At 59.2% G+C, this 24,913-nt stretch overlaps 2 protein-coding genes, 3 long non-coding RNA genes and 1 pseudogene across 20 annotated transcripts; 3 read left to right on the top strand and 3 right to left on the bottom strand.

The window, feature by feature from the left end:
• Positions 1-577: 577 nt before the first annotated feature.
• On the top strand, positions 578-10,759 carry ADAT3 (adenosine deaminase tRNA specific 3). 3 transcript variants are annotated; one of them, XM_077979154.1, is made up of 2 exons: positions 578-1,362; positions 9,393-10,759. In XM_077979154.1, exon 2 carries the CDS (start codon positions 9,408-9,410, stop codon positions 10,461-10,463), a length of 1,056 nt encoding a protein of 351 aa, XP_077835280.1. In that variant the 5' UTR covers positions 578-1,362; positions 9,393-9,407; the 3' UTR covers positions 10,464-10,759. The 3 variants fall into 3 exon arrangements, with proteins under 3 accessions (XP_077835280.1, XP_077835278.1, XP_014977880.3); XM_077979152.1 differs by having other exon boundaries at positions 578-630; positions 9,204-10,759; XM_015122394.3 differs by having other exon boundaries at positions 578-630.
• Positions 578-24,207, top strand: SCAMP4 (secretory carrier membrane protein 4). Of its 13 annotated transcripts, none has more exons than XM_077979167.1 (9): positions 578-630; positions 9,393-10,777; positions 11,036-11,138; positions 12,257-12,304; positions 15,048-15,176; positions 15,487-15,643; positions 16,586-16,687; positions 21,052-21,169; positions 22,307-24,207. In XM_077979167.1, the coding sequence occupies exons 3-9, from the start codon at positions 11,063-11,065 to the stop codon at positions 22,481-22,483; spliced, it is 807 nt and encodes a 268-aa protein (XP_077835293.1). In that variant the 5' UTR covers positions 578-630; positions 9,393-10,777; positions 11,036-11,062; the 3' UTR covers positions 22,484-24,207. The 13 variants fall into 13 exon arrangements, with proteins under 13 accessions (XP_077835293.1, XP_077835294.1, XP_077835290.1 ...); XM_077979168.1 differs by having other exon boundaries at positions 9,393-10,759; XM_077979164.1 differs by lacking the exon at positions 11,036-11,138 and having other exon boundaries at positions 578-1,362.
• LOC144336989 (uncharacterized) lies at positions 587-9,129 on the bottom strand. The gene is made up of 2 exons (XR_013409541.1): positions 8,690-9,129; positions 587-1,433 (listed from the first exon to the last, which is right to left on the bottom strand). It is a non-coding gene; the product is annotated as an uncharacterized LOC144336989 (long non-coding RNA).
• Positions 1,910-2,540, bottom strand: LOC144336994 (uncharacterized). Its single transcript, XR_013409546.1, has 2 exons — positions 2,302-2,540; positions 1,910-2,162 (listed from the first exon to the last, which is right to left on the bottom strand). It is a non-coding gene; the product is annotated as an uncharacterized LOC144336994 (long non-coding RNA).
• On the bottom strand, positions 5,988-7,609 carry LOC144336982 (uncharacterized). Its single transcript, XR_013409534.1, has 2 exons — positions 6,746-7,609; positions 5,988-6,681 (listed from the first exon to the last, which is right to left on the bottom strand). It is a non-coding gene; the product is annotated as an uncharacterized LOC144336982 (long non-coding RNA).
• On the top strand, positions 23,489-24,207 carry LOC144336970 (uncharacterized; annotated as a pseudogene). Its single transcript, XR_013409515.1, has one exon. The product of XR_013409515.1 is annotated as an uncharacterized LOC144336970 (transcript).
• Positions 24,208-24,913: the final 706 nt, after the last annotated feature.

Consider the following 24,913-nt stretch of genomic DNA (forward strand, 5'->3'; position numbering starts at 1 on the left):
GCCACAAATCACTTGAACCCGGGAGGTAGAGGTTGCAGTGAACCTAGAACTGCATTCCAGCCTGGGTGACAGAGCGAGACTCCGTCTCAAAAAAAAAAAAAAAAAAAGTGTGCTTGTTTGGCCCAGGAGATGCAAGAGGTCTTCTTTACCTACAGTACTGATGAGAAAACTCAAACCTGAGCACCGCCCAGGTCAGAGTGCAGTAACAGGCAGAACTGGAACCTGGCCCCATCCCAGTCTCAGGGGACGGGTGTCAATGTCCCCCCCCTGCCTCGTCCTCCCCACTCTGCTAACTTTCCAAAGACCCCGCAGGTTCTGAGTTTTCCCTGGCCGCTTCATGGGATTCCAACCCGTAAACTCAGCGCTCGCCCAGCGCAGCGGCCCCACCTCGCCCCCACCGACGGTCATGTGAGCGCAGTGCCGGCGGGGGCGGGGCGAGGCGGCGGCGCGCAGTCCCTGCTGGGAATTGTAGTCCTTGCCCCGCCTTTGCCTCGCGCCGACCCCGCCCCTGGAACTACGCTCCCGTCGTGCTCCGCGGCGCCAGGCGGAGACGAGGCAAGGCGGGGCGGGGCGCGCCGGGCCGGTTGCTAAGACTTGGCGAAGCGCTGCGCTCGCGCCCGGATCCCTCAGGTAAGCGCGCGGCGCCGAGGTCTCGGGTTCTCCAGGCTCAGGCTTCCCTAGAAGGGAAGTAGGGGCGAACATGGGGGGTCTCGGCGGTGAAGGGCGCCGGCCGTTCGTGGGGAGAAAACGGGGGGCCCGCGCCAACCTCGGGCGCTTCTGGGGCGGGCCGGTGGGCGCCGTGGGGAGGTAGCGCGAATGCGCGTGCGCTCGGCGCTGGCCTTGGGGGGAGCCTCAGGAGCTCGCTCCCCCGGGCCCAGCGCTTTTATACGCGTGCGCGCCCCTATGGCCCGGTCGGGAGACCCCGTACGATCCAGCTGCTTCCGGTGGCCCTTCCCCAGGTCAAGTCCGCCAGTCCCCTGCCCCCGAACCGCGCACCCGCAGGTTTCCGGCGCTTTCGCGTCCTTCCTCCCCAGCTCTGGTTTGCCTTTACGTGAAGATTCCCCTAGTCCTTTGTACATCCCCCGAATTGACCATCGTTCCTCGTCGTTACCTAGAGTGCGAGTTTTTCGGGTTTTTCCATCACAGGCCCCCACTTATCTCCCACACTCTACCCCGAGGGCCGAGGTTCCCCGCTGTCTTGCAGAGAAGGCCTCCTTGTAGGATGGCCAGAAACACAGGATCGACTCCTTGGAAACTAGGACGGCTGGGCGCAGTGCCTCACCCTGTGACCCCAGCACTTTGGGAGGCCAAGGCGGGTGGATCACCTGAGGTCTGGAGTTCGCGACCAGCCTGATCAACAGGGTGAAACTCCATCTCTGCCAAAAATACAAAAATTAGCCGGGCATGGTGGCGTACGCCTGTAAAACCAGCTACTCAGGAGGCCGAGGCAGGAGAATCACTTGAACATGGGAGGTGGAGGTTGCAGTGAGCCAAGATGGCACTATTGTACTCCAGCCTGAGCAACCTAGCAAGACTCTCCAAAAAAAAAAAAAATTTTTTTTTTTAATTTGCCAGGCATGGTGACACGTGTCTGTGGTCTCAGCTACTCAGGAGGCTGAGGCAGGAGGATTGCTTGAGCCCAGGAGGTTGAGGCTGCAGTGAACTATGATGGCACTACTGCATTCCAGCCTGGGCAACAGAGTGAGACCCTGTCTCAAAATAATTAAGTATATATGTATAGCGCCGGGCCTGGTGGCTAACGCCTATAATCCCAGCACTTTGGGAGGCCGAGGCGGGTGGATCACGAGGTCAGGAGATCAAAACCATCCTGGCCAACACGTTGAAACCCCGTCTCTACTAAAAATAAAAAGCTGGGCGTGGTGGTGGGCTCTTGTGGTCCTGGCTACTCCCAAGGGAGGCTGAGGCAGCAGAATGGTGTGAACTCAGGAGGCGGAGCTTGTAGTGAGCTGGAATCGCACCACTGCACTCCAGCCTGGGCGACAGAGTGAGACTCCTTCTCAAAAAAAAAAAAAAAAAAAGCAACAAAATATATATGTGTAAAAAAACAAGCCCCAGGCTGGGCATGGTGGTTCACGCCTGTAATCCCAGCACTTTGGGAGGCCTAGGCAGGTAGATCACAAGGTCAGGAGTGCGAGACCAGCCTGGCCAATATGGTAAAATCCCATCTCTACTAAAAATATAAAGAATTAGCTGGGTAGGCCGGGCGCGGTGGCTCAAGCCTGTAATCCCAGCACTTTGGGAGGCCGAGACGGGCGGATCACGAGGTCAGGAGATCGAGACCATCCTGGCTAACACGGTGAAACCCCGTCTCTACTAAAAAATACAAAAAAAAAACTAGCCGGGCGCGGTGGCGGGCGCCTGTAGTCCCAGCTACTCGGGAGGCTGAGGCCGGAGAATGGCGTGAACCCGGGAGGCGGAGCTTGCAGTGAGCTGAGATCCAGCCACTGCACTCCAGCCTGGGCGACAGAGCGAGACTCCGTCTCAAAAAAAAAAAAAAAAAAAAAAAAAAAAGCAACAAAATATATATGTGTAAAAAAACAAGCCCCAGGCTGGGCATGGTGGTTCACGCCTGTAATCCCAGCACTTTGGGAGGCCTAGGCAGGTAGATCACAAGGTCAGGAGTGCGAGACCAGCCTGGCCAATATGGTAAAATCCCATCTCTACTAAAAATATAAAGAATTAGCTGGGTAGGCCGGGCGCGGTGGCTCAAGCCTGTAATCCCAGCACTTTGGGAGGCCGAGACGGGCGGATCACGAGGTCAGGAGATCGAGACCATCCTGGCTAACACGGTGAAACCCCGTCTCTACTAAAAAAATACAAAAAACTAGCCGGGCGAGGTGGCGGGCGCCTGTAGGAGAATGGCGTAAATCCAGGAGGCGGAGCTTGCAATGAGCTGAGATCCGGCCACTGCACTCCAGCCTGGGTGACAGAGCGAGACTCCGTCTCAAAAAAAAAAAAAAAAAAAAAGAATTAGCTGGGCGTAGTGGTGCACACCTGTTGTCCCAGCTGCTTGGGAGGCTGAGGCAGGAGAATTGCTTGAACCAGGGAGGCAGAGGTTGCAGTGAGCCAAGATCACGCCACTGCCCTCCAACCTGGGGGACAGTGAGACTCTGTCTCAAAAAAAAAAAAGCGGCCGGGCGCGGTGGCTCAAGCCTGTAATCCCAGCACTTTGGGAGGCCGAGACGGGCGGATCACGAGGTCAGGAGATCGAGACCATCCTGGCTAACACGGTGAAACCCCGTCTCTACTAAAAAATACAAAAAAAAAACTAGCCGGGCGCGGTGGCGGGCGCCTGTAGTCCCAGCTACTCGGGAGGCTGAGGCCGGAGAATGGCGTGAACCCGGGAGGCGGAGCTTGCAGTGAGCTGAGATCCAGCCACTGCACTCCAGCCTGGGCGACAGAGCGAGACTCCGTCTCAAAAAAAAAAAAAAAAAAAAAAAAAAAAGCCCCCACGCAGACTATTGGTGTGCCCTGGCACTGAGCATTAGCTGTCCCTCTGTTCCGTGTTCTCTCTCCTACTTCCCCAGCCTTCCAGGCTGGGCTGTGGGTCACTGCCTCCGAGGGGCCCTCCTGGATGCTACTGGAGATGGTCAGGCCCCTCCATCCCCCCACTTTCTCTTATGCGCCTGACAGCCCTGCCTTAAAAAAAAGGCAGAGCAGGAATTCCCATTTCACAGGGGTGGAAGCCGAGGCTTGGAGGAATCAGGACTGCTGCCTGAGCCCTCGCAGCCAGGAGGTGGTGACCTGCCCTCCTGAGGGGTCCCAGTGGTCGACTGCCTTCTGGGCGTGTGTGGTAGGGGGAGGATCAGGTGGCCCCCCCCCAGCTGTTGGGCGGCAGTCGCTGTGCTGCCTGCCGGAGTGAGTCATCCCCCCTGGACCACAGCGGGTGGGTAGGAGCTGCTCTGGCAGTTAAAGCCGCCCTGGCCTGGGACAGTCCATCAGCCTGAACAGTGCCTGTTCTGAGATTTTGACCTGCCCTCCACGGGCGCAGGGGGCCCAGCCTGCAGTGTCCCAGGATTTTGACCTGCCCTCCAAGGGCGTGGCGGGCCCAGCCCGCAGTGTTCCAGCACTCCTCCCTGGGTCGTTTGTTTTTCATCAGACAGAGGTTGTACTCTTGGAGGGACAAGCGAGGCTGTGTTTGTCTTTGACCCTGGAGACAGTGGAGTGTTTGTGGCCCAGCCGGGCCTCGCGGTCCTGGTCGCGCGTGGTATGGGTTTTGTGAGGGCCCAGCGAGTCGACTGCTATGGGCCCCACCTGCTATGGGCCCCACCTGGCACAGGGCCTTGGGCAGCGGCAGCACCTAGCTCTACCTCTGCACTTCCTGCTCCCGGCTCCCACTGCGCTTCCGGTTCCGTGCTTCGTTGAACGCTTGAGCTTCAGGCAGCGCTGGGGCCACTACAGTGTGCCCTCCAAGTCCACTGGCCCGGAGTTCCACTGGCTGCTTGTCCCCCCACTGTGGGGCGCCTCGGCGGCTGAGGTGTGAACCGGGCAATGCATCTCGAGGAGTAGCGCCCACAGCTGCGCAGCTGCGAAATTATCCAGAGACACATCCCTGCCTGCGGCAGGAGCCGTCCACACCAGCAGGGATGTGTAGTCTGGCGGGCGGTGGTGGTCGGGATCATCCAGAGTCGTTTTAAGATCATCTGCGGCTTAGTCCCAGCACCATCTGAGGCAGTACTGTCTGCTAGAAGTACTGTGAGCATACAGGTGTAAGGTTTTTAGGATTTTGTTATTATTTATTGATCTGAAAAAAGGAACGGGGTGTCTGCGTGTTACCCAGGTTGGTCTCAAACTCCTGTGCTTAAGTGATCCTCTCGCCTTGGCCTCCTGAGTAGCTGGGACTACGTGTGCACACCACCATGCCCAACTAATTTATACTTTTGGCCGGGCGCGGTGGCTCAAGCCTGTAATCCCAGCACTTTGGGAGGCCGAGGCGGGCGGATCACAAGGTCAGGAGATCGAGACCACAGTGAAACCCCGTCCCTACTAAAAATACAAAAAATTAGCCGGGCGCGGCCGGGCGCGGTGGCTCAGGCCTGTAATCCCAGCACTTTGGGAGGCCGAGGCGGGTGGATCACGAGGTCAGGAGATCGAGACCATCCTGGCTAACATGGTGAAACCCCGTCTCTGCTGGAAGTGCAAAAAACTAGCCGGGCGTGGTGGCGGGCGCCTGTAGTCCCAGCTACTCGGAGGCTGAGGCAGGAGAATGGCGTGAACCTGGGAGGCGGAGCTTGCAGTGAGCCGAGATCGCACCACTGCACTCCAGCCTGGGTGACACAGCGCGAGACTCCGTCTCAAAAAAAAAAAAAAAAAAAAAAAAAAATTAGCCGGGCGCGGTGGCGGGCGCCTGTAGTCCTAGCTACTCAGGAGGCTGAGGCAGGAGAATGGCGTGAACCCAGGAGGCGGAGCTTGCAGTGAGCCGAGATCGCGCCACTGCACTCCAGCCTGGGCAACAGCGTGAGACTCCGTCTCAAAAAAAAAAAAAAAAAAATTATACTTTTAAAAAATGTGGGCCGGGCAGGGTGGCTCACGTCTGTAATCCCAGCACTTTGGGAGGCCGAGGAGGGTGGATTACCTGAGGTCAGGAGTTGGAGACCAGCCCGACCAACATGGTAGAACCCCGCCTCTACTAAAAATACAAAAAATTAGCTGGTGCAGTGGCGCATGCCTGTATTCCTAGCTGCTGGGGGGCTGAGGCAGGAGGATCACTTGAACCTGAGAAGTGGTGGCTGCAGTGAGCTGAGATCATGCCACTGCACTCCAGCCTGGGCAACACAGTGAGACTCCGTCTCAAAAAAATATGTGGGCTGGGGCCGGGCACGGTGGCTCAAGCCTGTAATCCCAGCACTTTGGGAGGCCGAGACGGGTGGATCACGAGGTCAGGAGATCGAGACCATCCTGGCTAACATGGTGAAACCCCGTCTCTACTAAAAAATACAAAAAACTAGCCGGGTGATGTGGTGGACGCCTGTAGTCCCAGCTACTCCGGAGGCTGAGGCAGGAGAATGGCGTGAACCTGGGAGGCGGAGCTTGCAGTGAGCTGAGATCCGGCCACTGCACTCCAGCCTGGGCAACAGAGCGAGACTCCGTCTCAAAAAAAAAAAAAAAAAAAATATGTGGGCTGGGCGTGGTGGCTCATGCCTGGAATCCAGCCTCAGGCCTGCAGTGCGAGTCTGTGGGGGGAGATGCAGGTCGGGGAGGGCTGGCCAGCTGAGACGGTGGTTTGGGGGTGTTCAGGTGGGGTGGATGCCAGAGATGTGGGAGCCAGAAGCACTGTCCCCCAGGGCCCTGTGAGCAGTCTCTGCAGGCTGGCTGTCCCCACGCCTGCCTCTCTGCTGTGCTCTCTGCCCGCCTAGGGCAGGCTCCCCTCTCATGGGGTGATCCCGAGAACCGGGAGCCCCGCCAGCCTTTCCTCTCCAGTGGAGTGACCCTACCGCCTCCTGTCCTCACCTGTGCCAGCAGCAGGGATGGTAACGGTGCTGGTGATGTCAGGCCGGGAGGTTCTTTCTCACCCGAGAGCCACCTTGGCATGCTGCCCGGCAGTCAGGGATGTTAGCAGGAGCCCCAGGGGTGATCCAAGCTCTTCCCGCAGCCCCACTCCGGCCAGAGCCTCCTCTGTGACTGAGTAGACAGGGACACCCCAGCGGCTGCCTGCTCCACCTGACGGCCAGGGCCTCCTCTGTGACTGAGTAGACAGGGACACCCCGGCGGCTGCCTGCTCTACCTGACGGCCAGGGCCTCTGTGACTGAGTAGACAGGGACACCCCGGCAGCTGCCTGCTCCACCCGACGGCCAGGGCCTCTGTGACTGAGTAGACAGGGACACCCCGGCGGCTGCCTGCTCCACCTGACGGCCAGGGCCCACCATGGCTGCAGGAATGTGGTCAAGGGATGGGAAGCCGGGCCCTTATGTTTCGTGGCCTGTCCTCTGAGGTCTTTCTTTTCCTAGCTCTTGGCCAACTAGGGGGCTAGTGTTTACAGAAACCACCCGGAGGTGGGTGTTCCGTGTCAGTGCCAGGCTGTGTGCCGTTCTGGGAGGTGGCCCCGTGTCCCCCACACTTGGCATGCTTGCTTTCTGTCACTGCATAGCAGACTCCGTGCATCTGTGGGCTTAATACAACACCCGCCGGCTCCTGGTTCTGTGGGTCAGGGCCTGAATGTGACGTGGCTCGGTCCTCTGTGCGGGGTCTTACCGGGCTGGAACCCAGATGTTGGCCAGGGCTGTGTGGTCATCTGGAGGCTCAACGGGGGTGGCATCTGCTTGCGGCCGGGGGACCAAGGGTCCTGCTCCGTTCCTGGCCACATGGCCCTTCTGTCTGGAAGCCGGTCCACGGCTTGTGCTTCCAGGCTCTGGCTTCTGGAGATGCAGAGATCACATCAGTGGTTGCCTGGATTGCTGTGTGTGTTGTGGGGTGGTGAGACAAGTTTTCTCTTGGGGGTGATGGAATGTTCTGGAATTTTATAGTGGTGATGGTTGCACAACTCTAAGCATACTAAGAGCCACTAAATAGGACACTTGATTGTTTCTGGTTTTGGTTTTTGAGTTTTTTGTTTTTTTTTTTTGAGATGGAGTCTCGCTCTGTCGCCCAGGTTGCAGTGCGGTGGCCGGATCTCAGCTCACTGCAAACTCCGCCTCCCAGGTTCACGCCATTCTCCTGCCTCAGCCTCCCGAGTAGCTGGGACTACAGGCGCCCGCCACCTCGCCCGGCTACTTTTTTGTATTTTTTAGTAGAGACGGGGTTTCACTGTGTTAGCCAGGATGGTCTCGATCTCCTGACCTTGTGATCCACCCGTCTCAGCCTCCCAAAGTGCTGGGATTACAGGCTTGAGCCACCGCGCCCGGCCGAGGTTTTTTTTTTTGAGAGAGAGTCTTGCTGTGTTACCCAGGCTGGAGTGCAGCGGCATGATCTCTGGCTCACTGCAACCTCCGCTTCCCAGGTTCAAGCAGTTCTTCTGCCTCAGCCTCCCGAGTAGCTGGGATTACAGGTGCCCGCCACCACGCCTGGCCAGTTCTTTGTATTTTCAGTAGAGACTGAAATACAATTTCAGTTTCACCATGTTAGCCAGGATGGTCTCGATCTCCTGACCTCGTGATCCGCCTGCCTCGGCCTCCCAAAGTGCTGGGATTACAGGCGTGAGCCACCATGCCTGGGTTTTCTTTTCTTTTCTTTTCTTTTTTTTTTTTTGAGACAGCATCTTGCTCTGTCACCTAGGCTGGAGTACAGTGGCACGATTGTAGCTCACTTGAATTTCTGGGCTCAAGCGATCCTCCTGCTTCAGCTTCTCAAGTAGCTGAAACCACTGGTGTGTGCCACCACACCCAGCTAATTTTTTGATATTTAGTAGAAATGGGGTGTTGTTATGTTGCCTAGGCTGGTCTTAAACTCCTGGGCTCAAGTGATCCTCCCACCTCGGCCTCCCATAATGCTGGGATTACAGATGTGAGCCGCTGGCACCTAGCCATGAATTGCACTTTTGAAAATGACCTGTGTTGTTGGCCGGGCGCGGTGGCTCAAGCCTGTAATCCCAGCACTTTGGGAGGCCGAGACGGGCAGACCACGAGGTCAGGAGATCGAGGCCATCCCGGCTAACCCGGTGAAACCCCGTCTGTACTAAAAATTACAAAAAACTAGCCGGGCGAGGTGGCCGGCGCCTGTAGTCCCAGCTACTCGGGAGGCTGAGGCAGGAGAATGGCCTAAACCCAGGAGGCGGAGCTTGCAGTGAGCTGAGATCCGGCCACTGCACTCCAGGCTGGGCGACACAGCGAGACTCTGTCTCAAAAAAAAAAAAAAAAAAAAGAAAATGACCTGTGTTGGCCGCGCGCAGTGACTCATACCTGTAATCCCACCACTTTGAGAGGCCAAAGTGGGTGGATCACGTGAGGTTAGGAGTTCGAAACCAGCCTGAACAACGTGGTGAAATCCCATCTCTTCTAAAAATACAAAAAATTAGTCAGGCGTGGTGGCATGTAATCCCAGCTACTGGGGAGGCTGAAGCATGAGAATCGCTTGAACCCGGGAGGTGGAGGTTGCAGCGAGTTGAGATCGCGCCACTGCACTCCTGCCTGGGCAACAGTGAGACGCTGTCTAAAAAAAAAAAAAAAAAAAAAGACCTGTCTTCTGGTAGGTTAATTGCATCTTCATTTTTAAAAACCAATGACTGTTTAAACTCTGTGCAAACCAGGGGTTAGCAGGACATGAGGGAGTGTAGCCCTGATGCGGTGACCTGGGCTGGAGCCCTCAGACTAGCCTCAGCTTTGGCGGCAGCACGCCCTGCCTCGTGGAGCCACGGCCTCCTGGGACGGACTCCCCGGCTCCCCCAGCCGCCCACAGCTGCCGGATGATCCTCTGCTCCCGTCTCTGTCTCCCACAGTCGGCATCGCTGAGGATGGAGCCCGCTCCGGGCCTCGTGGAGCAGCCCAAGTGCTTGGAGGCCGGGAGCCCGGAGCCTGAGGCAGCGCCGTGGCAGGCCCTGCCTGTCCTGTCCGAGAAGCAGTCGGGGGACGTGGAGCTGGTGCTGGCCTACGCCGCGCCCATCCTGGACAAGCGCCAGACCTCACGCCTCCTGAAGGAGGTGTCGGCCCTGCACCCGCTCCCTGCCCAGCCTCACCTCAAGCGGGTGCGGCCCAGCCGCGATGCCGGCAGCCCCCACGCCCTGGAGATGCTGCTGTGCCTGGCCGGGCCAGCCTCGGGCCCGCGCTCGCTGGCTGAGCTCCTGCCACGGCCGGCTGTGGACGCCCGCGGCCTGGGGCAGCCCTTCCTGGTGCCTGTGCCCGCCCGGCCGCCTCTGACCAGGGGCCAGTTCGAGGAGGCCCGGGCCCACTGGCCCACGTCGTTCCACGAGGACAAGCAGGTGACCAGCGCGCTGGCTGGGAGGCTCTTCTCCACGCAGGAGCGCGCCGCCATGCAGAGCCACATGGAGCGGGCGGTGCGGGCGGCCCGACGGGCGGCGGCGCGTGGCCTGCGGGCCGTGGGGGCCGTGGTGGTGGACCCGGCCTCGGACCGCGTGCTGGCCACCGGCCACGATTGCAGCAGCACAGACAACCCCCTCCTGCACGCCGTCATGGTGTGCGTGGACCTCGTGGCGCGCGGCCAGGGCCGCGGCACTTACGACTTCAGGCCGTTCCCCGCCTGCTCTTTCGCCCCGGCCGCCGCCCCCCAGGCCGTCCGCGCAGGCGCCGTGCGTAAACTGGACGCAGACGAGGATGGTCTCCCCTACGTGTGCACCGGCTACGACCTGTACGTGACCCGCGAGCCCTGCGCCATGTGCGCCATGGCCCTGGTGCACTCTCGCATCCTGCGCGTTTTCTACGGCGCGCCCTCGCCCGACGGCGCCCTGGGCACCCGCTTCCGCATCCACGCACGGCCAGACCTCAACCACCGCTTCCAGGTGTTCCGCGGGGTGCTGGAGGAGGAGTGCCGCTGGCTGGACCCCGACACATAGGCGCCGCCCTCCTGCCTCCGGACCCATCCCGCTCTTGGCCGAGGGCGCCCCTCCTGGACTTCCGGTCCTCGATTTCTCTCGCAGAAGCGTGTCTGTGGATTTCAAGGACACACACCGCCTCCAGCGGGGATCACAGGTGCTGCCTTCCGTGCGGAGCGAGCTTTCCTGGACTTGTCATTGGGGCCACCCCTGTGCCTGCGGGGCTCTTCTGCGGATGCCCTCGCAGCTTTTGTGTTCCCCTCTGTCTCGCGGGCCAGGAAAAAGCTCTGATGGGAAAATAAACAGCTTAAAACCAAGTGCGTGTCTGTTGGCAGGTGGGTGCCTTGGTGGCCAGGGTCCCGGGTGGGGTGGGGTCTGTACAGGGCCTGGTGGCTCAACAGGAGGGGACCTGCTGAGCCGCGTGTGGTCAGAGGCCTGGGCTGGTAGAGCAAGACCCCCCAGCTGCTGCCTCCTTACCCGCTTCTGGAGTGCCAGTGGTTCCAGGCGTGCCTGGCCCAGGTGCGTGGACACTAGGCATAGCCTACGGGCCACTGACCTGAAGGAGGGGCCCTGGCATTTACTGTCCTTCGCAGGTGGCAACAGGGGACCCCAAAGGGTTGATGCCCGTCGGCCGTAGCACAGTAAAGACTGGAGCCGTTTTTGCAGAACTTGGAGCAGGACTTGTGGGTCCACCCGGCAAGTGTCCATTGCCTGACCACGTGGGTGCAGCTCAGCCCTCAGACAAGCCTGCCCTGAGCCCCCAGCCCGTGGGGGAGGGGACGTGGCAGGTGGGGGCTCTGCCTGCAGAGCTCATGCAGCGGACAGAGCACCGCTGCTGGCCAGGAGCCCGCCAGCCCTGCAGTGGGGGAGTCCGTGCCTGGGGGTGGGACCGAGGTGGGCCGGAGAGCCACAGCGTGGCGTGAAGAGGTGGGAGCCGCAGAGGCGTGCCCAGTTGAGTGGTGGAGGCAGCGGTTGGGCCTCCTTCGTGCTCAGGTGCTCAGCTCCTTCCCCTGAGGGGCAGGAAGTCAGGGAGGAGGGAGCGAGAGGTGGGAGGGAGACGGAGAGGAGGATGTCCTGTCCCAAGAATCCAGGGTACCTCACCCCACGATGGCATGTCCCTGAATGGGTTGTGCGTGGAGGGCTCATTCCTGGCAACTGCTTCACCTGGACTGTGGGTGGGAGGCAGCTCCTGGCCCCACGCCCGCCCCCTCAGGCCTGCTCCCCTACCAGGAGCTGGGATGGTTCAGACCCCGCTGGGCTGTGATGCCCGATGGGCACCAGGCATTCCCCTGCTGGGCTGGCCCACCTCCTGATGGCAGGTCCGCCCCGAGGATCATGGAAGCAGCTAGATCCACTCACTCGTGGGGGGCTGGCAGGCCGGGTGGGGCTGCTCTGGTGCGTGAGCTCATGGGGTCCCCTTTCAGAAGGGCCAGGGTACCACGTGGATGTGATGGGGTCCTAGGCCATGCAACGCTCACCTTGCAGCACCCACCCCTTGTGGGCTGAAGCCGGGAATTGGGGGACGCCGGGGCCTAGGACAGCAGGGGAGGGGCATCCTGGCTGGGGCAGTGGGTGGGAGGGGCTGCAGCCAGCTCTGCCCCTTTTGCCAGCATAGGTGGTGTGCCCTGGAGCCGAGGGGTGGGGACCTGTGGGGTAACATATTGGGATGGGTCAGGCCTGTGGCTCCCGCTCAGCCCACTGCTGTGCCCAGAGCAGAGGGCACGATGAAGGGCTTTTCAGCCACAGTGGGTGGGTGGTTAGCACTCTGCCCAGGGCATCTCGGGGTTCCCTGACTGTCGCTGTCTTCCTTCCAGGCGGCTGCAGGCTTCAGCCTGCGCCGGTCGGTGAAACCAAGATGTCGGGTGAGTCCTGCCTGCCTGGGAGCCCCCAGCAGCCTGGGCGGGAGGGAGATGCCGGCGGTTCCCACAGGAGCCCTCGGTCCTGGCCGTTGGCACACAGTGTCCTCTTGGCCCACGTGGCCTCTGACTCCTCGGGTCTCACAGCCTAGCACAGCCAGAGTCACACCTCTGCTAGGGGCAAAGGGCAGCAGAGCCGCCTGTGTATCCGCTCCGACGCTCACTGACCCGAAGCCCAGCCCAGCCGGGTGCCCCTGCTGTTGCAGCTGTTCTTTCCTTATAGCAGCTGGCGTGTTTTCGTGTGCCCCGGGGTCCCTCACCCACTCGTTTACTGGCAGCCTTCCCCAGTGGGGCGCAAGCCCCTGAGGACGGAGCCTCTTGTCATCTGGCTCGTCATGTGGCCCTCACAGGCGCCCAGGGACACTTCCTTAGGTAGTGCTGGCTGAGCAGAAGCTCCTGGGGGTCTCCCAGTGCCACGCTGAGTCCCCCAAGGGCTGTGTTCCCATCCCAACCCCTGGAACCTGTGAGTATGACCTCATTTGGGAATACGGCCTTTGCAGATGCGGTGAGTTAAGATGAGGTACTGGAGCAGGGTGAGCTCTCAGCCCAATGCCTGCCGAATTTATAAGAAGAGATGGGCCGGGTGCGGTGGCTCACCCCTATAATCCCAGCACTTTGGGAGGCCAGGGTGGGTGGATCATGAGGTCAGGAGTTTGAAACCAGCCTGGACAACAGTGAAACCCTGCCTCTACTAAAAATACAAAAATTAGCCGGGCGTGGTGGCACAGCACCTGTAGTCCCAGCTACGTGGGAGGCTGAGGCAGGAGAATCGCCTGAACCCGGGAGGCGGAGCTTGTGGTGAGCCGAGATCACGCCACTGTATTCCAGCCTGGGCGACAGAGTGAGACTCAATCTCAAAAAAAAAAAAAGAGGTGGAGAGACAAGAGGAGGTGTTGTGGAGATGGAGGCAGAGGCCGGAGCTATGCGGCCATGAGCCAAGGGTGCCAGGAACCCCCAGAAGCTGCTTGGGAGAGGAAGGAAGTCTCCTTCCCTGGACCTGGCAGAGGGAGTGTGGTCCTGAGACACCTTGATCTCGGATTTCTGGCCTCCAGGACTATTAGCAGATAAATATCTGTTGTGTTCTTTGTTTTGTTTTGAGTCAGGGTCTGGGTCTGTCTCCCAGACTGGAGTGCAGTGCTGTGACCATAGCTCACTGCAGCTTTAACCTCCCGAGTTCAAGTGATCCTCCCGCCTCAGCCTCCCGAGAAGCTGGGACCACAGGCACGCACCACCATGTGTGGCTAATTTTTGTATATTTTGTAGAGTTGGGGTCTTACTAGGTTGCCCAGGCTGATCTGCAACTCCCGGGTTCCAGCGACCCTTCTATCTCAGCCTCCAAATGTGCTGAGGTCACAGGTGGGAGCCCCTACGCCTGAGCAGTTTCTGTTTTGTTTTTTTTTTCTTTTTTGAGATGGAGTCTCGCTCTGTCGCCCAGGCTGGTGTGCAGTGGCCGGATCTCAGCTCACTGCAAGCTCCGCCTCCCGGGTTTACGCCATTCTCCTGCCTCAGCCTCCCGAGTAGCTGGGACTACAGGCGCCCACCACCTCACCCGGCTAGTTTTTTGTATTTTTTAGTAGAGACGGGGTTTCACCGTGTTAGCCAGGACGGTCTCCATCTCCTGACCGCGTGATCCGCCCGTCTCAGCCTCCCAAAGTGCTGAGATTACAGGCTTGAGCCACCGCGCCTGGCAGTTTCCAGTTTGTTTTAAGCCTGCCAGTTGGTGGTGCCCTCTCACAGCAGCCACAGGGAACGGAAGTGTCCCCAGGCCACAGCCTCCCTGCAGTGTGCGGACTCTGAGCCTGCACGTTGGCATCCCCTGCCTGCTGGAGGGAATGATACTAAACGCAGCCTGCTGCGGCCGCACCCACACTCAACATGGAGGAGGGCTACAAAGATTAGCATGGCTCTGCATAAAGGGTGACACAGAAATTAAAAAAAAAAAATTTCGATGGGACACAGTGGCTCACGCCTGTTATCCTAGCGCTTTGGGGGGCAGAGGTGGGCAGATGATTTGAGGTCAGGAGTTCAAAACCAGCCTGGCCAACATGGCGAAACCCCATCTCTACTAAAAGGAAAAATCCAAAAGTTAGCCGGGCATGGTGGTGGGTGCCTGTAATCCCAGCTACTTGGGAGGCTGAGGCAGGAGAATCGCTTGAACCCGGGAGGCAGAGGCTGAAATGAGCCGAGATCGCACCACTGCCCTCCAGCCTGGGAGACAGAGTGAGACTCCGTCTCAAAAAAATAAAAAAAATTCATAAACTTAGCTCCTTAAAACAATGAAATCTGTTATCTGACAGTTCTGGAGACCAGAAATGCTAAGATCAAGCTATAGGCAGGGCTGGGCCCTCCTAGGGATTCCAGGCAAGAAGCTGGTTCCCGCCATTCCCAGCATCCAGAGGCGCCCGCATCCCTCCGCTTAGGGCCCCTTTCTCCCCCTTCACAGCCGCAGCGCAGCCTCTTCCCGTCCCTTTCTGACTCCCACCCTCCCGCCGCCTCTCGTGAGGCTGCCATGAGGACACAGGGCCCCAGATCAGCCAGACCCTCTCCTGTCTCAGGGTCCTGCTGTCGATCCCAACTGCAGAGTCCCTTCTGCCGTCAGAGGCAACACAGCTGTGGGTCGAAGGGATGAGGTGGGGCCTCCTTCAGGAGACAAAGTCTGGTTCTGTCCGTGGGTTCTCTGTCCCTACAGAAAAGGAGAACAACTTCCCGCCGCTGCCCAAGTTCATCCCCCTGAAGCCCTGCTTCTACCAGAACTTCTCTGACGAGATCCCGGTGGAGCACCAGGTCCTGGTGAAGAGAATCTACCGGCTGTGGATGTGTGAGTGCGCCTGGTGTGCCCCAGGGTGGGAGGCGAGAGGCGGGACCCCCGGAGGGAGGGAGCATTCGGGCAGGGGCAGCCCGTCGGGGGCTGACTGTCCACCCTAACCGTCCTAGGCCCAGTGGTCCCTGCGGTGAATGAGGCCGGTGTCCAGGCCCCAGGCCCTAGTGTCCTGGCTTGCACAGTTCATCCTCGACGTGGGGTCACCAGGCTGGGGAGGTGGACAGTGGGTGCCCCATTGCTGGGCAGCATGTTTTCCCACGGCCACACCCCCCCCGTGCCTGCTCATCTGTCCTCCCTCTCTTCGCAGTTTACTGCGCCACCCTCGGCGTCAACCTCATCGCCTGCCTGGCCTGGTGGATCGGCGGAGGCTCGGGGGCCAACTTCGGCCTGGCCTTCGTGTGGCTGCTCCTGTTCACGCCCTGCGGCTATGTGTGCTGGTTCCGGCCGGTCTACAAGGCCTTCCGGTGAGCAGAGCTGCCAGGCCGCCTGCACGGGGCGGGGGGGGGGGGGGGGAACCAGGGCCCACTCCGCACCCCGGTTCCAGCCCAGCTGTGAGGAGCTGTCCCTTTCTCTGCCCAGTGTGACAGACAGGTCACATCCAGGGGTGGCAAACTGTGGCCCACAAGCCAAAGCCAACTACTGTCTGTTTTGTTTTGCTTTCGAGTAATTTTGGTCGGGTGCGGTGGCTCACGCCTGTACTTCCAGCACTTTGGGAGGCCGAGGCAGGCAAATCACCTGAGGTCAGGAGTTCGAGACCAGCCTGGCCAACATGGTGAAACCCCGTCTCTACTACAAATACAAAAATAGTGGGGCATGGTGGCGGGCACCTGTAATCCCAGCTACTCAGGAGGCTGAGGTAGGAGAATCGCTTGAACCGATTCTCAAGGTTCAAGCGATTCTCGGGAGGCAGAGGTTTCAGTGAGCCGAGATCGCACCACTGCCCTCCAGCCTGGGTGACACAGTGAGACTCTATCTCAAAAAAAAAAAAGGAGGCCGGGCGCGGTGGCTCAAGCTTGTAATCCCAGCGCTTTGGGAGGCTGAGACGGGCGGATCACGAGGTCAGGAGTTCGAGACCATCCTGGCTAACACGGTGAAACCCCGTCTCTACTACAAAATACAAAAAACTAGCCGGGCGAGGTGGTGGGCGCCTGTAGTCCCAGCTACTCGGGAGGCTGAGGCAGGAGAATGGCGTAAACCCGGGAGGCGGAGCTTGCAGTGAGCTGAGATCCGGCCACTGCACTCCAGCCTGTGCAACAGAGCGAGACTCCATCTCAAAAAAAAAAAAAAAAAAGAAGGAATAAAATAGAGCCTCCATTCTCGCCATCTCTGACTGACCCGTTCCTCTCTAGGCGCGTCTGGGAGAAGCCAGGGCTGTGGTAACCGTCATGTTTTCTGTCCCTCCCCAGAGCCGACAGCTCCTTTAATTTCATGGCGTTTTTCTTCATCTTTGGAGCCCAGTTTGTCCTGACCGTCATCCAGGCGATTGGCTTCTCCGGCTGGGGCGCGTGGTAAGCCTCTCTCTGACGGGCGTGGCGGATGTGACGATGTGACGCGGCTCAGCTGTCAGCTGCCAGGGTGTGGGCCTGCTGGGAGCGTACTGGTTCGAGATTGTACGCGCTCTCCTGGGGAGGGGTCCGAGCTCGCCCGGGCAGCGCCCACGTCCTCGCCAGCGCCCAGCCATGGTTCGTGATTGTACGCACTCTCTTAGGGAGGGGTCCGAGCTCGCCCGGGCAGCGCCCGCGTCCTCGCCAGCGCCCAGCCAGGCTTGTATCCCGAGTGTTGATCACGCTCCGGATCTGGGGTCTGGGAGCCAGTTCCTGGCTGCTATGTTTCTGCACGGATGGCTGCAGGAGGAAGACCTGGACATCTGTAAAAACACACGCACCCGGTGCTGCTCCCACACCGGAGAAGCTCACAGTCACTCCCTAAGGCTGCCGGGCTCTCAGAAGCATTTATGTTTGTGTCTTAAATTTCTGGCTTTTTTTGTTTTCTTTTTTTGTCTCCTTTTTTTTTTTTTTTTTTTTGAGACGGAGTCTTGCTCTGTCGCCCAGGCTGGAGTGCAGTGGTGTGATCTCTGCTCACTGCAACCTCCACCTCCTAGATTCTCCTGCCTCAGCCTCCTGAGTAGCTGGGATTATAGGCGCCTGCCACCACGCCTGGCTAATTTCTTGTATTTTAGTAGTAGAAACACAGAGTTTCACCGTGTTGTCCAGGCTGGTATCGGACTCCTGAGGTCAGACAATCCGCCCTCCTTAACCTCCCAAAATGCTAGGATTACAGGCATGAGCCACCGCACCTGGCCTTTATTATTATTATTGTTGTTATTATTATTATTATTTGAGATGGAGTCTCTCTCTGTCACCCAGGCTGGAGTGCAGTGACGTGATCTCTGCTCGCTGCAACCTTCGCCTCCCGGGTTCAAGCAATTCTCCTGCCTCAGCCTCCCGAGTAGGTGGGACTACAGGCGCCCACCATCATGCCCGGCTGACTTTGTATTTTTAGTAGAGACGGGGTTTCACCATGTTGGCCAGGCTGGTCTGAAACTCCTGACCTCATGATCCACCCGCCTCAGCCTCCCAAAGTGCTGGGATTACAGGCGTGAGCCACCGCACCCGGCCAGATTTGTGGCTTTTTAAATAGGCTTTTTATTTTGGAATCATTTGGAATTCACAGTTGCAGAGAGTGACTGTTCTCACCCACGTCCCCGACATGTCTCCCTTGTCCTTGGCACGGCAGGAACTCCCCACGGGTGACGCTGCTCACAGAGCCATGGGTGCCTTTGGTTTCCTGGACGCCTGTTAGCAAGCTCCTATTCAGGGGCGCCTGCCCCACGAGACCGTGGTAGTCTCACGCCAGCGCTCAAATCAGAACCCAGATAAGGTCCTGGGTTTCCCGGAATGGTGACTCCTCTCCCTTCAGGACCCCTCGTTCTGTGGGCCCCTCCCCTCCTGCACCTGCGCCCGGCGCCAGGCCCTCCAGGGTGGCCGGGATCAGTGGTGTGTGTACCCCTTGGATGTGCTGCTAAGGCTGGTCTGGCCCCACTACCCCAAGAGCCTGAGTGACATTGCCCCAGGGATCTGAGTTAGAGTCCTAGTGAGGGTGTCCCTGGGGCTCCCAGCTCTGCCAGCGTGTGGGGTGCGTCCCCCTCCTGCAGAGGCCGTGGCTGCAGGTCAAGGCACTGCTCATCATTCTCCGAGTCCTCCTAGCCCACAGCTGCTGGCTCCGCTCCCACTGGCACTACCCTGGGCTCCGGCGCCTCCTGCGAGGCGCCTCCCCAGTGCCTCCCCAGTTCTCCCAGGCTAAACTGGCTGGACAGGCCTGTGCCCATGTTGGGTGGTCCTGAGATCCTGGCATGAGGTGAGTGCCCATATGTGACCCTCAGAGACCTCCCTGCCCCCTCCGCCCTCGTGCAGTGCAGCGGCAGCGACTTGGCTCTCCTCATCAGAACCTAGAGTCATCTCCCGCAGGTCACGGGAGAAGCTGGAGCATGTGGTCCCTGCCCGAGTTGGACAGCAGGTGAACACTCTCAAGAAAGAAACCCAGTGGTCCCTAGAGGAGAGCCCGGCCCCCCTCGTAACGAGAGAAATCAAATCACAGCACGTGGCGACTTCATGTCCACCGTTGGCTTAACAAGGCCCCATGGTCAGTGTGCTCCTGTGGGGTGAGAGGGGACAGCCCCGGCCCCGCTGCCCCGGGCGGCTTCACCAGTGCCACCTCCCCGGGGGTGACGCACGCCCGAGGCTGTGAGCCACGGCAGCATCTGTGGTTGCAGAGGACTGGAAACCCCAGAGAAATGACCCCCAGCGGGACCTAGCTGTGTAGACAGTGAGGGTGGCCACGTGGCAGGAGCCGTGCACTGAGGACACGGTGCAGCGGGAGCCCTAGTGGAGCCCGCCAGCAGTTGGACATCAGCGGGCACCGCAGCCTCTGAGCGGAGCATGCAGCCTGGCTGACGGTGTGCCGGGCAGCTCCCTAGTCCTGACACTTGCAGCCAGGGATGTGAGACGCCAGCCAGTGGGAAGCTGGCGAGGGTGGCAAGAGTCCTCAAATGCCTTTGCTGCTTTTTGTAAATCTAAAATTACATCCAAACAGAGGTTTACTTTAAAAAAAAAATAAGAGAGGCCGGGCACGGCAGCTGACGCCTATAATCCCAACACTTCGGGAGGCCAAGGCAGGAGAATCGCTGCTTGAGGCCAGGAGTTCAGACCGGCCTGGGCAACATAGAGAGAACCCATCTCTCCAAAAAAAAAAAGAGAGAAAGGAATGAATGAGCCAACGGCCATGAAGCCTGTGATGCCGCGGAGGCTCCAAGCAGGTGGACACAGGACAGGCCAGCATCTCGCAGGGTGGCGGCAGGGGGTACCACGTGTGCGTGCATGTCACGCCATATGCATGTGTGTGCATAAGCTCCCCGAACACATCCTGATGTGTGGGTCCTGTGGGCTGCCTGTGCGCTGGGGAGGGGAGTCAGCAGGAGGGAGACTGTACATCGTGCCTGCCTTTAAGTTCCCCGAATTTTTTTTTTTTTTTTTTTTTTTTTTTTGAGACGGAGTCATGCTCTGTCGCCCAGGCTGGAGTGCAGTGGCCGGATCTCAGCTCACTGCAAGCTCCGCCTCCCGGGTTTACGCCATTCTCCTGCCTCAGCCTCCCGAGTAGCTGGGACTACAGGCGCCCGCCACCTCGCCCGGCTAGTTTTTTGTATTTTTAGTAGAGACAGGGTTTCACCGTGTTAGCCAGGATGGTCTCGATCTCCTGACCTCGTGATCCGCCCGTCTCGGCCTCCCAAAGTGCTGGGATTACAGGCTTGAGCCACCGCGCCTGGCCAAGTTCCCCGAATTTTAACGCTGGGGTTTTATCACCTGTTTAGACAAAAATCTGAAAATGACTGTGTTTTCTGCCTCCCGGGTCTCAAAGACAGGTGCAGTGCCCAGAGGCTGGTCCTGCACAGAGACCCAGAGCGTGCTGGCCTGCCTTCCCAGTGTCCCGCTGGTGGCGGGTCTAAGCAGTGCTTTCCCTCGGGGTTTTTTTTTTTTTTTTTGGAGACAGAGTCTTGCTCTGTCCCCCAGGCTTTGGAGTGCAGTGGCATGATCTTGGCTCACTGCAGCCTCCTGCCTCAGCCTCCTGAGTAGCTGGGATTACAGGCGTGCGCCCTCATGCCTGGCTAATTTTTGCATTTTTAGTAGAGACGGGGTTTCACCATGTTGGTCAGGCTGGTCTCCAGTTCCTGGCCTCAGGTGATCCGCCCGCCTTGGCCTCCCAAAGTGCTGGGATGACAGGCGTGAGCCCTTGCGCCCGGCCTCCCTATTTTTTTCTTTTTTTTTTGAGACGGAGTCTCACTCTGTGGCACCCAGGCCAGAGTGCAGTGGCACAATCCCGGCTCACTGCAAACTCCGCCTCGCGCCCGGCCCTCCCTATTGTTTTTAATGGCCCTCAATGCCCCACCGGGTGGTGGTGGCAGATTTCCTATCCGCGTTGCTCCCGGACACGCGGATGTAGGTTCCAGCAGTTCCCATCGTTAGACACGGTTGCCGTAGGCTGGGTTCTTAGTAGCAGGCTCTATGGGGCATGGGGAGTGAGCTTTTGAGTCTTGCCATGGCTGGTACCCACGAGACTCACTGAGGGAAACTAATGGGGAAGTACTGGTCTCCATCCCCTGCACGCTTGGCTCACTGTTGGGGTGCTGGAGGGATAAGGTCGTGTTCATGTGCCGAAGTTGGTGCCTCAGTGTCACTTTATGTTTCTTGGCCACTCAGTGGTTCTTGTGTGAGCTGTGCCCTCCTTGTTGATTGGCCACAGCTCTTTACATGGAGAGGACCATGGGCCCTCATCTGGCGGGTGTGCAGGCCCCCACGCACTCTCTTGTCCCTTGCAGCGGCTGGCTGTCGGCAGTCGGGTTCTTCCAGGAAAGCCCGGGCGCTGCTGTGGTCATGCTGCTTCCGGCCATCATGTTCTCCGTGTCGGCTGCCCTGATGGCCATCGCGATCATGAAGGTGAGTCCTCAGTTCTGGGACATCGAACCCTTATCCGTTCTCCAGGAGCCTTGTCACCCAACTGTCTCAGGTGGGTGAACGTCCGGGAGCCGGGCCCTCTCCCCGCGGTGTCACGCGGGCCGCAGTTCATCCCCAGCAGTGAGCTGGGATGACAGCAGGAGGCGCTGCCACCAGGGACACTCCCAGGGACCAGCGCCCGGGTTCCTATGGGGCGAGTCCCATGGTCCCCCCAGGCCGGGATTCCAGACTCCAGAGAGAAGCAGGGGTTGTGTGTAAACCGCAGCGTTTGCAGGAAGAGCTGAGGCCCCGGAGCTGTCCTGTCAGTGAGGATGGGGCCCCTTGCAGGTTCCTGGTCACACTTTCCATCAGAAGATAGCGGAAGTGTTGAGCTGGGCTCCAAATAGAAGTGTTCAGTTACAGCAAAACGTCTTTTTTTTTTTTTTTTTTTTTTTTTTTTTTTGAGATGGAATCTCGCTCTGTCGCCCAGGCTGGAGTGCAGTGGCGCGATCTCTGCTCACTGCAAGCTCCGCCTCCCGGGTTCACGCCATTCTCCAGCCTCAGCCTCCCGAGTAGCTGGGACTACAGGCGCCCGCCACCATGCCCAGCTAATTTTTTGTATTTTTAGTAGAGACGGGCTTTCACCGTGTTAGCCAGAATGGTCTTAGTCTCCTGACCACGTGATCTGCCCGCCTCAGTCTCCCAAAGTGCTGGGATTATAGGCGTGAGCCACCGCGTCCAGCTTTTTTTTTTTTTTTTGGTGACGGAGTCTTGCTCTATTGCCCAGGCTGGAGTGCAGTGGCACAATCTCGGTTCACTGCAACTTCTGCCTCATGGGTTCAAGCGATTTTCCTGCCTCAGCCTCCCAAGTAGCTGGGATTACAGGCGCTCGACACCACGCCCGAATAATTTCTTTTTTTTTTTCTCTTGAGACGGTGTCTCACTCTGTCCCCCAGGCTGGAGTGCAGTGGCGTGCAGAGACAGGGTTTCACCGTGTTACTCGGCTGGTCTCGAACTCCAGAGCTCAGGCAGTCTGTCTGCCTCAGCCTCCCAGAATGTTGGGATTACAGGCGTGAGTCCCCATGCCCAGCCGCCACGCTCATTTTCTGTCCTCTGACTCCCTGTCGTCTGTCATTGCAGGTGCACAGGATCTACCGAGGGGCCGGTGGAAGCTTCCAGAAGGCACAGACCGAGTGGAGCGCAGGCACTTGGCGGAACCCGCCATCGAGGGAGGCCCAGTACAACAACTTCTCAGGCAACAGCCTGCCCGAGTACCCTACTGTGCCCAGCTACCCGGGCGGTGGCCAGTGGCCTTAGAGGGAGCCAGCCCTGCTGCCACCCCCACCACCTCCTCCCCTTCATTCCTGCTGCTACCCCTGGTCCTGAGGGCTGGGAGTACCTGGGGCCCCATCCCTCCAGCTGGGATGGTGGAAGCCGGTGGTGGCCATGGACCACACCCCTCTTGCCAGGGCCACAGAAGCCGTGTTCATCTCATCCGAGAGCAGAGTTCCTTGCAAGCACTCCCCATTGGCCCTCGGCGCTGCCGTCCACGGGACACCCTCTTGCTCCCGGAAATGTGTGGTCACCTGCCGTCCACTGCATGGCCGGTACGGCCTCGTCTTCAGGTCTCGAGGCCTGACTCCGGGGGACAGGTGGCAGCAGGTCGGCCGCCCTCCCGTCCTCCCAGAGCTGCTGGCGCTGAGGCCAGAGCAGCTCTGATGGGGAGCTCCATTTCACACCAGCCGCCCACCGTCACCAGGGCAGACGCCCTTGGCTGGAACTAAGAAGAGGCACCGGGGCCGGCTCCCGGCCCCCTGCAGTGATAGAGGGCTTCGTGCCTAGCTGAGTCCTCGCTGTCCCCGCCATCCCCTGATCTGTGCGTTTCCAGCTTCGCCCCCTCCCCACATTCCCCATAGCTGGGGAGCGCCTGGTCCAGGGTGTCCTGGGGCCACCCTTCCTGCCCCCGAACCAGGGATCCCTGGCAGGCCCTCTGTCCATGCCCCCGCATTCAGGACCCAGGCCAGGCCGGCAGCACAGCCGCTCCCTAACCCCAGCAAACCGGCAGAGGGCTGGTTTCCAGCAGCTGGAGCCCTGCAGGAGCGGCCTTTTGTGTTGTGTGTGTATGTGTATGTTTTTTTTTTTTTTTTTTTTTTGAGACAGAATTTCGCTCTGTTGCCCAGGCTGGAGTGCAGTCATGTGATCTTGGCTCACTACAACCTCTGCCTCCCGTGTTCAAGCAGTTTTCCTGCCTCAGCCTCCTGAGTAGCTAGGCTTACAGGTGCCTGCCACCATACCCAGCTAATTTTTATATTTTTAGTAGAGATGGGGTTTCACCATGTTGGCCAGGCTGGTCTTGTATTCCTGACCTCAGGTGATCCGTCTGCCTTGGCCTCCCAAAGTGCTGGGATAATAGGTGTGAGCCACCGCGCCCAGCCTGGAGTGGCCTTTTATGAGGAGAGGGGACCCGTCAAATCTGTGCCTTATGGAGGGGTCCGGCAGCGGCTACAATTGTCTTGTCCCCTCCACCCCCCGACTCCCCCCGGAACACCTCCCCCAGACGTTTTCACAGCACCGTTCACAGCGGTTGGGCCAAAAAGAGATTTTTTCTTCTTCATTTCCTGCACTCGCTGACCACGACTTTGGACACCCCAGGCTGCCGCCCCTCACCACCCGTTCACCCCCAGAATGCTGTTGCTGTGGGACGCCTACTGCCTGGAGCCCTCCCCGGGATGTGGGCCAGTCCCCTCGCTGGTGCGGAATGCCGCTGGGTGCCCGGAGGCGGCCGTGGTGTCTCGGTGGACGGCAGCCAGGATGGAGCACCCATGGGTCCCGCGCCCATGCTTCGGGGTCTTCAGGTCCTGCCCGCCGGCCGACCTGCCAAGAGGCACCCCCTTCCTCGGCCTCTCAGCTGCACTGATGCCGACAGTCTCCCCTGACAGGCCCACCCCACCCCTCCCCCACTGTCTGTGGCCCCCTTGCAGCATTGCTGGGGTTTTGTTATGTGAAAATATCCTGGAAATAAATACATGTTTCTGCGCTTAGACCCAGGGACCAGCTGCATTTGTGGCGTGAGCACGTGTGGTTCCCCCAGGCTGTCTCCTTCCTTGAAGGACTCCTGAGCGCATGGCCTCTGGCGGGTGAAGCACTGCAGCGCCTCCTCCACCCAGGCCCCCGGGTGCTCTGAGCCAAGTGTGCCCAGGACCCTGCCATCCCGGTGAACCTGGTAAAACCCCACCTCGACTAAAAATAGAAAAATTAGCCAGGCGTGGTGGTGGGCGCCTGTAGTTCTAGCTCCTCAGGAGGCTGAGGCAGGAGAAGCGCTTGAACCCAGGAGGCGGAGGTTGCAGTGAGCCAAGATCATGCCACTGCACTCCAGCCTGGGGGACAGAGCAAGACTCTGTCCCTGCTCCCAACAAAAAAAAAAAAAAGGAAGCTTGCACAAATGGAAAGCCAGTGTCAGTGGCCCTAAGTAAAAAGCAACCTTTGGCCAGATGCGGTGGCTCACTCCTGTAATCCCAGCATGTTGGGAGGCCAAGGTGGGCAAATCATCTGAGGTCCACAGTTCAAGACCAGCCTGGCCAACACAGTGAAACTCTGTCTCTACTAAAAACACAAAAAACTAGCCAGGCATGGTGGCCCACGCCTGTAATCGCAGCTACTCGGGAGGCTGGGGCAGGCGTATCGCTTGAACCTGGGAGGCTGAGTTGCAGTGAGCTGAGATTGCACCACTGCACTCCAGCCTGAGTG

This window comes from Macaca mulatta, chromosome 19, assembly GCF_049350105.2.
Source record: "Macaca mulatta isolate MMU2019108-1 chromosome 19, T2T-MMU8v2.0, whole genome shotgun sequence".
Taxonomy (NCBI): Eukaryota; Metazoa; Chordata; class Mammalia; order Primates; family Cercopithecidae; genus Macaca; species Macaca mulatta.